The sequence below is a fragment of the Vipera berus genome, assembly GCF_964194415.1.
Source record: "Vipera berus genome assembly, chromosome: 1".
Classification (NCBI taxonomy): Eukaryota; Metazoa; Chordata; class Lepidosauria; order Squamata; family Viperidae; genus Vipera; species Vipera berus.
The window spans coordinates 322,268,077-322,280,774 of NC_138202.1; the positions used below are offsets into that span (position 1 = coordinate 322,268,077).

Consider the following 12,698-nt stretch of genomic DNA (forward strand, 5'->3'; position numbering starts at 1 on the left):
AACAATCCGAATTTCCCGAGACGCCGGTATGCACAGCCACTCAGTCTTGTCAGGGTTGAGCCGAAGCCTGTTCCTCCCCATCCAGAGCCGGACCGCCTGCAGGCAACGGGACATCACGTCGAGGGAATCACTGGGATGGTTTGGGGTCGAAATGAAAAGCTGGGTATCATCAGCATACTGATGATACCCAACTCCAAAACCACGAATGATCTCACCTAGAGGCTTCATATAGATGTTGAACAGGAGAGGCGAGAGGACCGACCCCTGAGGAACTCCACAAACGAGAGGCCTCGAGGTCGACCTCTGCCCCCCTGCCAACACCGATTGCGAACGTCCCAGAAGGTAGGAGGAGAACCACTGAAATACAGTGCCTCCAACTCCCAACCCCCTGAGATGCCGCAGCAGGATACCATGGTCGATGGTATCAAAAGCCGCTGAGAGGTCTAATAGGACTAGGACAGAAGAACAACCCCTGTCCCGAGCCTGCCAGAGATCATTCACCAGAGCAACCAATTCCGTCTCCGTGCTGTGCCCGGGCCTGAAACCTGGTTGGTACGGGTCCAGATATGAATTCAAATACCTAATATATAACCGATAAGAGACAATTTAAAAAGGTAGTTTATCTGTATTGGTTGTAATAAAGTATTTGAATAGATAATACCAGAATATGGAATATATTAAGGACAACCTCCAGCTTTTTAACCTAACATTAACATAACATCACCAAAATTTAAAATGAAATCCACAAATTTCAGTTGTGTGATTTCTGGCTATTTTTATTCTATTAAAAACTAGAAATGGGTTGAAATGTTTGGCCCCCTCCCCCCCTGTGCCAGGCCACCAAACTAGAAAGATTGGGGAATACTGGATTAGATAATCTGTACTAGACTATGAGTTGCACTAGTCCTATCACTAGTCCTAGTCCTACTGCTAAGCTTGTAAGCCGCCATGAGTCTTCGGAGAAGGGCGGGATATAAATGGAATTAAAATAAATAAATAAAATAAATAAATATCAGAGCAGCTGGATAAACATGTGAAAATATATTTTTGGATTGGGAAACCCTGCACATGGTCTCTCAGGTCTTAACCTCCTGATTCATTTTCTACAGTGCAGTCTACATAGGGTTGCCCTTTAAGAACATCCAAAAGCAGCAGCTGGTCCAGATTACAGTGGCATTAATAGCAATTGTTGCACCTCAATATGCCCATGTAACAGCAAACTGCATTGGCTCCTAAAAGTTCTGTGTATAATTCAAATGCTGATAATCACTTATAAAGTAGGTGCTTTATAGGTGCTGGTACCAGACCAGATTATTTATGGGACCACTTATGTCCTATTAATTTCTGCCTATCCCACAAGATTGTACAGGTGAGCTTATTCCAAGTTCTTCCTTTGAAGCATCATCCAATAATAATTTGAATATGAGTTTATTCTGTTGCTGCTCTTTGGAATGAGCTCCCTGCTAAAATTTGAGTGATCCTGCTAGCCTTTTGTAGATTTGTAAAGGCCACAGTTTTCACATTTATTGGGCCAAGATGGTAGATGAGTCTCTTCTGTTGTGAGAAATGAGTTTGCTGTACCTACCCTCAGCTACATGTTGCTTTTTATAAGATGTTCAGTGTTATACAAGCTTTTATTTATACTTATTTACAATTTGATTGCTTTTTTATGTTAATGATATGCTCCATCCAGAGTTGCAAATTGTGATCACCAATCTTACAAATTCATGAAATGAAAAGAAATAATACTGCATGCAAACCCAGTCATAAAGTTTCAAGGAAGCCTAACCTAATTTATCAAAGCTTTTTCAAATTTCTTTCTTAAGAGAAAGATTGACTGCTGGCTTAGTTTTTGCTGAAAGTATTTTTTTTCTCTTCTGAAGATACAGTGGTCCATTGAGAACTATCTTTTTCTTGCTAAAGGCAAACATGATGTTACTTCTCTGCATGCAAGTCAGCTAGTGACAGGAATTTTGTAGAAGTAACCACTTTTCTTCTTCTCTTTCAGAGCACTGTTTTTAATGTCAAAAAGCAACTTTCAGCCTCCCAAACTAAAGGACAAAATGAAATGGTAAATATTACTGCAATATAGTTGCATTGTATTAGTTACTATGAATATTAACTATCTTTCTAAAGACTATAATTTTGTGTTAAAGGTCAAATAGTTTTCATCATTTTGTCAAAATGGCACTTACAAAGAATCCTAAAAAAAGGCCTACAGCTGAAAAACTATTACAGGTATAAATGACTTTTCTATCCTTTTCCAAACTGTTTTAAAATTATTTCTATCCACTTTTTGTTGTGTGAATAAAGCTTTCAATAGGAGGTGCTGGAAAAATTCAACATCTAATTAGATATGTTAGTTGGGGCTGCTTATTTTCTTTGTTAGTTGGATGGATTTTCCTTGTTAGGTTTTAGGTCAGTTCAGATACTGCTAGGCAGTGCAATGGGTGATATACCAGCAGAATCCCTTTGTCCAAAATCAGCTCTCTGTGATACATGCCTGGTCCTGGATGATACATGTTCAACCAGTAACCAACCGGGCATTAAAAAACAGGATCTATAGGCTAGGGAGTCATGGTTGCTATCATTTGAACTTGGTTTGACTACAACTACTCCTCACTTTGGATAGTGCCATCCTTTTTCTTACAGAGTTTGTATAGTCTCCCCTGCCAATAATTTAATAGTTTTCCTGGGAGTACCATATGGTTAGGTATTTTAGTCTTATCCTCCCCATGATTTAAAGAAATGGAAAAATGGGGTAGCACTGCTGGCTTATCTTGCAAAGCATGGAAAATTTTGAAATATCTCTGTTGGCTATTAAGAAATTCATCCAGAATGTTTTGAGAAGTGTATTCATATTAAGGGTTAAGGTTAGTTTTTGTTTAATGTGTTTATGTTTGTATGATGTTGTAAGCCACCCAGAGTAGCTCAACAATGAGAGGGGCAGCATATAAATTTAATGCATAAATAAAATTAAAACATTCAAATTATCATGCAACTATCTTTCATATACTTACCTGTTGCATTTTGTATTTTAAGCACCCTTTTATTACCCAGCCTTTAAGCCGGACTCTTGCTATTGAACTATTGGATAAAATGAATAATCCTGATCATTCCACCTATCATGATTTTGATGATGATGATCCTGAGGTAAGAATATCATTTCAATATAGCTTTGATAGTTAAACATTTGGATATATAACCAATCTGATATAAGTACTTAAAACATATTATTTTACAGCAGGCATGCAAAGTAGGCTAGTATTGTTCAGTACATTATATTGCTGTCTACTCGCTCACAGTGACTCAAGGCAGCTTACAGGAAATAAAACACAATATAAAAGAAATAATAAAAATAATAAAATAATAAAATAATAACCCGCACCCCATTAGAAAGCATACAGTATTTCTAATGATTTAGGCTATAAACCTGTATGTCTCAACTTGCATTGCCAGTAGTGGGGATTATAATACAATATATCTAAAGGACACCTGATTTCCTGTCCTCATACTTACATCCACGTGATATTTAACATAACTTTTTAAGCTAGCACAGTCTATGTAGATTGGACTATAGCCCCATCATCCTTAGTCAAGCAGGCCATTTTAAAAATATGTGCATGTTTTTGTTTGATGCTATGCATCCTTCTTTAGTGGAGAATCTGTTCATAAATGTAAAATTAATAATGAAACTGAATTCCTATTAGGAAAAAAAGGTTTTATTTGAAAGAATGCTATGCTTCCTTAATCTGTGTTTTATAATGCTGAATTCAAGAAAATCTTCAAAAACAAACGTAATAATTAGGATAGTCTCTTTTGTCCTTATCACAAAGATCCAGTAGGTTCTGTGGAACTACACAGAAATGCAATAGCTATGAGAATATCAGAAGTGTTCTAATCCAGCATAGTATTTATAGGTTTTTGTATAGTATTTGCCCAGGTTTGGGGCAAGTGTTGACTTAAAACATCCTGGCTAAAATTCCTGATATACACAGTGTAAATTTATGTTAGTTTTAGCTTTTTAAAAAAATAAAAATAATCTAGGACAAATCTCCACAGGATAACAAAAATTCAGTCAATAGCTTCAATAGCTATGGATATATTGAGGTGAATTAATACTGCTTATTACCAAATGTAATGCAAGGGTGCATCAATGAAGCATCACTCTTAGAACAGTTACAACTACTGCCTCTTGTGCAAGATGTATATGCAGGGGGCAAATTTATTTTTATTATTACCTTCAATTTTTAAATTTGGGAAGTATCAATTAAAAATTACTTTTAAAAATTATCTTTGATTCTGTAACTTAATGTCCAAAATAGCATTTACTTGTAATTTTTCACTAATTTAGAATGAACCTATTTAAAGGAACAATAACTAGAAAAGAATGAACAGATAGTTGTGAAGAGAGGAAGAGAACCCTTGCTGCCCAACTGCTTGCTTTAATTTTTTCATGCAGTTAATTTAATTAGCTTGTCCAGGAAGTTCTGATTAGAAACAACAGTGGAAGAGATGCTTTCGTAATAAAGGTTAGTTCTTTCAAAATCTAAAGATAACATTTCCCCCTTTTCCCCTTGAAAAGTCTTGCCTAAGGCCTTCTTTGAATTGCAAGTAGGATTTCATCCATGTATAAGAATCATGACTTTGCCAAATACATCCCAGTGGATAAATGTTTGTTATATTAGGTAGTAGAATTTTTAAATCAAGTGTGAATTTTCTCGGGGAATTAATGTAAATTTTGGAGCAATTGTCTTAATCTGAAAATCAAAATTATTTTTCTTCCTTCCCAGGAAATGTCATTGTTTGAAACTGATTTTAAATTTGAGTTTCAATGGATCACAAAAATTTCTTGTACTGTGATTTTTAAAGTGGGGAAAATTTTATTCATTTTAATGAATATTTAATGCAATATTTTTCCCAGCCTCTTGTACCTCATAGAATTCACTCAACAAGTAGAAATGTGAGAGAAGAAAAAACACGCTCTGAAATAAACTGTAAGTAGAGTCACTGATTGTAAACTGAATAAACTACTCATATCTAGTTCATGTTGGATATTCGCCATTTCTTTTTGATTAGGCATCCTAGCTCAATTTCTTACTGTGTTTCCCAAAAAATAAGACCCGGTGTTGTTGTTGGTGTTGTTGTTATTATTTTCGGAGGGTGTCTTTTCAATGGTCTCACCTTGCAGCTGCGGAACTGACAGCCCCGCCCAGCCAGGCCACTTCTGCGGCTGAAGGAAATGCCTCTGCAGCTGAGAATGGAGCTCCGGATTGACACACGCGAGCCCCCCTTTGGCCTGCATTTCACTTCCGGAAAGGCTTCTACAGCCGACAACCAAGCTACATATTCAATCCATAGCTCAGTTCCCGGCTGCAGAGCCCTCTGATGGCGAAATGCAGGCTGGGGGTGCCACAGAAGAAGTGGGCTGGCGAGGCAGGTGTCAAAAAGAGCCTTGGTGGAGCAGTGGGCTAATGCCTCCTTAAGTAACACCAGCTGCCTGCAATTAGTGCAGGTTCGCGTCCCACCAGGCTCAAGGTTGACTCAGCCTTCCATCCTTCCGAGGTAGGTAAAATGAGGACCCAGATTGTTGGGGGCAATTAAGCTGACTTTGTAATAATGCCGCTTGGGGGTGTGTGTGAAAGCCCTAATAAGCAGGCATATACATAGAATGAAGGCTACTGCTAAGCTTGTAAGCCGCCCTGAGTCTTCGGAGAAGGGCGGGATATAAATGGAATTAAAAAAATTCATGGGAAGCCTGGCTGCAATGGGTGCGGAGCGTGAGGGGCAGCTCCACACCCCCACCCTCGCCCTAGCTTGATTTTTAGCCATGTGTCTCACCCCATAACTTGGGCTTATTTGGGGTGGGTAGGTCTCACTTTCGTGGAAACAAGATATTGGTTTAATATTGAAATGCAAACAGTGAGTGCCAACCTTGTGAGGTAGTCCAGAAAAGAAGCACACCCAGAAATACTAGTTCTTACTTTATTGTAATTACACAGTAACAGAATCTTCCAAGTCTGAAAGTATATCCCCACTCACCTTTATATACATTCCTTCTGTAGACTTAGGTGCTACTTGTCTGAATGTTACCTGGTCTGTAGTTCTTCCACTTGTCTCCCAAGGTCATTCCCACAGAACATTGCACTGAACAAGAAAGAGGGGGCAGAAAAATAGGTTTAGTGATATTTCAAACATCTAAGACTATCTTTACAACATAATAAGATATATGTTTATTATTCTGAAGTAAGTACTGCTCAATTGTGTGGTTTACTCCCTAGTAAGTATATTAAACCTTGCTTCCCTATTGAGAGTTATGGCTATGGGTTCTTTCCACCAATCATCTTCTTAGGTGAGATAACTAAGGAGATACTTTTATTTGTTTATATGATGAAGAAAGGATGTGAATCTCACTGTTTTTTTCAACCAGCCTTCATTATTTATCGTTATAGCTTTGAATTGTTTATGTTATTATTTATAGCCAAGAGAGCTTATCTGGGCTTCTGTTGTTTTTGTTCTTGTTTGTTTTTTTCTGTATTTCTTCATGCTTCCAAGAATAATAATGCAATTATTTGAAAAATCAATCGGAGAATATAATCATTTCTTATCACTTATTCTTTTTAATAGTTGGTCAAGTAAAATTTGATCCTCCTTTACGAAAGGAGACAGAGCCACATCATGAGTTCGTAAGTAACACAACCATATTAGATTTCTTCTCTAAAATATGTGAATGGTGAAAGTGCAGATCTATGAACTATGTACTTTGTTCACTATAGGATATATTTGTATAAGAACTCAATTATTAAGGAATTATTTGAAGGAATTTATAGTTTGAGAATTTTAAAATTTAATCAGCAGTGGCTATAAATATCGCCACTCGAAAGAGAAATTTCCTCAGCTTTCCCATTCTTGTCTCCACTTCTTTCAATTGCTTTAGCATAGGATACAGTAAAAATGAGCTGCCATTATCATAATTATTGTCTAAAATTATTTATTAGCATCTATCGACTGCTAGAACACAATATAAATATTCTGTTCACAAATAAGGCTTTGAGTTAGTAAAGAGGAGGGAGGGAGGAAGGAAAGAAGGAAATCAGCTATGAGGAGTTGCTACACTAACTACGGCGGGTAGTTTCCCCGCCGTCTTGAAAGAGGCGGTGGTGAGGCCTCTCCTCAAGAAGCCTGCCTTGGACCCAGCTGTGTTGAACAACTTTTGTCCGGTCTCCAACCTTCGCTTTCTTGCGAAGGTTGTTGAGAGTGTGGTGGCGCATCAGCTCCCTCTGGTCCTGGATGAAGCGGATTATCTAGACCCGTACCAATCGGGTTTCAGGCCTGGGTACAGCACGGAGACGGCATTGGTCGCGCTGGTGAATAATCTCTGGAGGGCTCGGGACAGGGGATATTCCTCTGTCCTAGTCCTATTAGACCTCTCAGCGGCTTTCGATACCATCGACCATGGTATCTTGCTGCGGCGTCTCAGGGGATTGGGAGTGGGAGGCACGGTTTTGCAGTGGTTCTCCTCCTATCTCCTGGGACGTTCGCAGTCGGTGTTGACAGGGGGGCAGAGGTCGACCTCGAGGTCTCTCGTTTGTGGAGTTCCTCAGGGGTCGGTCCTCTCGCCTCTCCTGTTCAACATCTATATGAAACCGCTGGGTGAGATCATTCGTGGCTTTGGAGTTGGGTATCATCAGTACGCTGATGATACCCAGCTTTTCATTTCGACCCCAAACCACCCCAGTGATGCCCTCAACGTGATGTCCCGTTGCCTGGAGGCAGTTCGGGTCTGGATGGGGAGGAACAGACTTCAACTCAACCCCGACAAGACTGAGTGGCTTTGCATACCTGCATCCCGGGTTATTCCGGATATTCCATCTCTCTCTATGGGGGGTGAACTATTACCCCCCGTAGATAGGGCTCGCAACTTGGGAGTCCTCCTAGACTCACGGCTCACTTTGGAAGACCACATAGTGGCTGTGACTAGGGGGGCCTTCGCCCAGGTTCGCCTGGTGCGCCAGCTGCGACCCTATCTAGGCCGGGATGACTTATGCACGGTCACTCACGCGCTCGTGACCTCTCGTCTAGACTACTGCAACGCTCTCTACATGGGGCTGCCCTTGAGGACCACCCGGAGGCTCCAACTGGTACAGAATGCAGCCGCGAGAGTTGTGTTGGGAGTCTCCCGATACTCCCATGTCACACCTCTGCTCCGTGAGCTGCATTGGTTGCCAGTTGTCTTCCGGGTGAGATTCAAGGTACTAGTAATGGTGTTTAAGGCCCTACATGGCATGGGTCCGGAGTACCTTAGGGAACACCTGCTGCCGGCATCAACTTCCCTCCGCCCTGTACGTTCCCACAGAGAGGGCCTCCTCAGGGTGCCACCGATCAGAGAATGTCGATTGGTGGCCCCCAGGGGAAGATCCTTCTCTGTGGGCGCCCCGGAGCTATGGAATCAGTTACTGGTTGTGCTCCGGATGGCGCCCGATCTTCGCTCCTTCCGTCGCGATCTAAAGACATTCTTATTTGAACAAGCCGGCCTGGCCTGATGGGGGATTGGTGGGGGTTTTTATTGTTATTTTAATATTGTATTTACTGTTTTTAGTGGGCATATATTTAATCCTTTTTTAACTTTTGTAACTCTGTATTTTTTATTCTTGCCCTGTTCACCGCCCTGAGTCCTTCGGGAGAAGGGCGGTATATAAATAAAATTAATAATAATAATTAATAATAATAATAATAATAATAATAATAATAATAATAATAATAATAATAATAATAATAATAACAACTTAAATCAGCATCTCATCATATTCAATTATCTCTTATCATTCCTTTTAAAATTACCCTTTGTAATTATCTCTCAGGACAAAAGATGTCTTGCATCAGAAGACAGATATCTCTTATTTTAGCTTGTGTCAATTTATTTTTTATTTTCTTTGGAGCACATTTTACCTTGATACATTGCTAAAATGAGACTGATTCAGGCTAAAACAGCTTTTTGTGAAGCACTGAATTCATCTAGTCCTTCATCTCCACCTGAGTTATCAGGATCTTTGGTTATTATATATATACTGTGATGTATTATTTATTATTTATTTATTAATTCAGTTTATATACCGCCCTACTCCCGAAGGACTCAGGGCGGTTTACAAGGCAAAATTTAAAAACAATACAATATAAAATTAAAATTAAATTAAATTAAGTCTAGCCCCAAAAAATTAAAATCACAATTTAAAAACATTAAAACCCCTCAGTCCAGACCAGATAGCTCAAACAGCCCGGCGAAATGAACGAAGGTCAGGGGCAGTCCGGAGTTCCGTTGGCAGTTGATTCCATAGGGCAGGCGCGCCCACAGAGAACGCCCTCCCCCTGGGGATCGCCTGTCGGCAATCCTTGACAGGTGGTACCCTGAGGAGGCCCTCCCTGTGGGAGCGCACAGGACGATGGAAAATTGACGCTGGCAGCAGGTGCTCCCTCAGATAATCTGGGCCCATGCCATTTAGGGCTTTATAGGTCATTATGTATTAAAAGAAAAGCTAGTAAATTGCTATGTTTAATTTACTAAATTTCCATTTGCTAATTGAATATTATGCAAACAGAGAGAAAAAATAAAGCTAGCAATATCTTCATTCTTTAAAAATTAGTTTCACAGTCTTAACAGTGATAGGATGTTGCCTAAATTGCCAGATGGTCCACATGATTTAGTACAATGTACATCATATGTGATCAAGCAACCCTGCAGCCTTTCAAAGGTTTTGGTACATGATTGCAAGGAGGATAATAGCATGTGGAGAGAGAAATCTTAGCACATTTTCTTTCCCATTTAAATTGCAAATTGCTGCCAGCTGAGGATGGGCAGAATAAGATAATTCCCATCCATTCCAGAGGAAGTGAGGATTGAAGAGAATGGCTGGAATTCATCCACCAGTACTGTCCCTTCTGGACTTGTTTATATTCTTCCTAGATATTTTTTTTCATGCAGCTTTACTGATTTTAAATTAAAATTCATTGAGAAATAATTCTCATCTTAGACACATTTCTTCATCTCTCACCTTGCTTCTGCTAATATTTTGTTTAGTCTATGATAAGCAATATCTGTCAGGAGTCCTATTTTATAATGCAATGTTCCTGTACAGATAATTATTGCTATGAGTATAGGTATACAGATAGTTTTTAAACTGGATTGTACACTTGGTATGTACTCATGTGCACCTAGAAACCAAAATTTACCTAATTTCAAAAGAATTTACTGGGCAATCACTATATACAGTATACATTTCATATTATTTCATACAAACAGTACCTTCATTGTATTAGCAGCTCTTAGCTCAGTTTATCAATTAATTTACTTTCCTTTCTACAGCCTTCATTTGATTGGCATAGATTGGCATTGTTTTTACATTTCAGCATTTCATTATTATTTTCCAAGCAATTTATGTCAAATAGTTTGTTTTCTGAATTAGAATCTCCATTAATTTTTATTCTCTTCAGGAATGTGAAAGCTGATACTTTTGGAGCAATCCAAAAAGAGTCAGTTAAAACAAACATTGAAGTACACTACTTATTGTATTTTTCCAAACCAATATATATTTCTTGCTTTTAGTAAGCGTGACAATGGTCACAATCTTGGCATAGATTTTGCTATTATTCTGAGAGCGCCATGAAGATATTCTGAGTTATCTACAATTTCACTTTTGTCAATATTTAAGTCATAAAACAGCTCTCCTGTGCATCTTTACAGTTTACAGCCCAGTTATAATAATAAACTGATTATAAATAAAATTGAATACCGCCAACAATTTCTGGGTCTGAAGACTAGCCTGCAACATTCAGAAGTAGTATTGAACCTAAATGGAAACTATTTTACTTTTTATAACTATTTATAGTATTTGATAGTTTCTCTTTGTATTAGGGGAAAATACTGCTTAAGGAAAATAAGCCATTTTTTCTGCTCCTATAATTAAAGGTATAGTTCTTAAAAAAATAGATATGATTTTTACGTGATCCATTCTCCGTTTGAAAGGAAGATTAGATATTAACAGTCTACCAAGTTGTCAACACACTTATGATAACCCTCCAATTTAAATAGAAGTTATTTGGGGCAGAACTTAACTTCAGATAGAGTATATGGATTCAGCTTCCAATAAAGAACACATGTTTATACTTATAGAATTCAACTAGAGTATTAATTCAGTAGTTGGCCATTTGCCAACTTTAATATTTTTATTTTACTTGAATTTTAAACTCCCAAGAAACTCTAGCTTCAAGCTTGGTCTTAAAGTGTTTTCTTATTCTCATTCAGTAGCTTTTTGAAGTCATACATATTTGGATAATCAAATGTCAGGAATCACATCTGCTTTATTCAGTGAACTTCTATTTTTTAATTTGGGGAAGGGAGGAGAAGGAAAGAAGAACAGAGGGAGGGAAGAGATAAAAATGAAATGACATCCTTTTCATCTGCTACATTTGTTTTAAGCTATGACTACACTTTTGATATTACCCAACTGTTATTTGTGTAGACTTCTAAAAACTCTACTAAATAGTAAGTCAGCTATTACGCAAAATATCCCTTTTTTACTTGGATTTCTTTTAGTCTAGAAGTAATTAACTTGAGTTTCTGGTCTTTATCTGATAAACAGCCTGACAGTAACGATTTTTTGGACAGTTCAGAAGAAATATACTACACTGCAAGATCTAATCTGGTATTTTCATCTATTGCTTTTCTTTTGTCAGTGTATGTGTCTGTTGTTTTTAAAAATGAAATATTTTGCCCAGTTCTTGTGCTGCTTTCACCATTTGCAGTCAAATTCATTGAACAGTTAAACAATAAAATTATACATTTTCAGTCTAACAATATTAATTTTATATAATGGGCTGTATAATCTCACATATTAAGATAAACCAATTTGCAATACTAAGAAATTATGTATTAGCATTTAAATGAGAGTCAGTTTGGTGTAGTGATTAAGACATCAGACTGGAAACCAGGAGAAGATGAGTTCTAGTTCTGCCTTAGGCACAAAGCCTGATGTGTGACCTTAGGATAGTCACTTTCTGTCAGCCCTAGGAAGGAGGCAATGTCAAACCACTTCTAAAAAATCTTGCTAAGAAAACTCCAGGGACTTGTCTAGGCAGTCTCTGAGAATCAGACATGATTCAACAAAAGAAAAAAAGCATTTAAATAACTAAGTGGTAAATAGTTAGATAAGATCCCATCCACAAAGGAATTTCGGCTGGAAGGATCCAGGAGAAGAGCCTTCTCTGCCATGGCTCCTGCCTTCCGGAATATCCTACCCTCTGAGGTAAGATTGGCTCCCACCCTCCTGACGTTTCATAAGAGCCTCTGACAGATGGTTTGGAGACCCAATGGGGGAGCCTCACACTGGAGGTGGTTGACTAATTAAAATCTAATTCCACCTTCTCCCCCACCGTGTGTGTGTCAGGCTCCTTCCTTTGCCATTTTGTGTTAATGATTTTATCTGCTGTGTTATTTTATAACTGATGATTTTAATGTTATTTATGTTTTTAATATTTTTATGTTATAAAACACAAGATGAGTGGCAAATAAATGTCATAATAAATAAAAAATGAATTCTAGAACATGACGTGTATATAATGTTTCAGATTCATGACGTGCAGAAAATAAATTTCTGTTTAAAAGAAGTTAGTATGAGAAATTACGTATCTTCTCTCAATTTTAC

At 38.2% G+C, this 12,698-nt stretch overlaps 1 protein-coding gene across 7 annotated transcripts in view; it reads left to right on the top strand.

Annotated features, from left to right (window-relative positions):
• The window catches only part of MAP4K3 (mitogen-activated protein kinase kinase kinase kinase 3), a 65,732-nt gene that overhangs the window by 28,040 nt on the left and 24,994 nt on the right, over positions 1–12,698 (top strand). For 4 of the 7 annotated variants that reach the window (XM_081315460.1, XM_081315461.1, XM_081315462.1 and 1 more), the window contains exons 10-15: positions 2,009–2,071; positions 2,157–2,238; positions 3,043–3,153; positions 4,925–4,997; positions 6,628–6,686; positions 11,637–11,699. In XM_081315460.1, coding sequence (XP_081171586.1) covers positions 2,009–2,071; positions 2,157–2,238; positions 3,043–3,153; positions 4,925–4,997; positions 6,628–6,686; positions 11,637–11,699 — 451 coding nt within the window. The remainder of the gene's footprint in view (positions 1–2,008; positions 2,072–2,156; positions 2,239–3,042; positions 3,154–4,924; positions 4,998–6,627; positions 6,687–11,636; positions 11,700–12,698) is intronic. The other 3 variants (XM_081315463.1, XM_081315465.1, XM_081315466.1) reach the window with 1 other exon arrangement.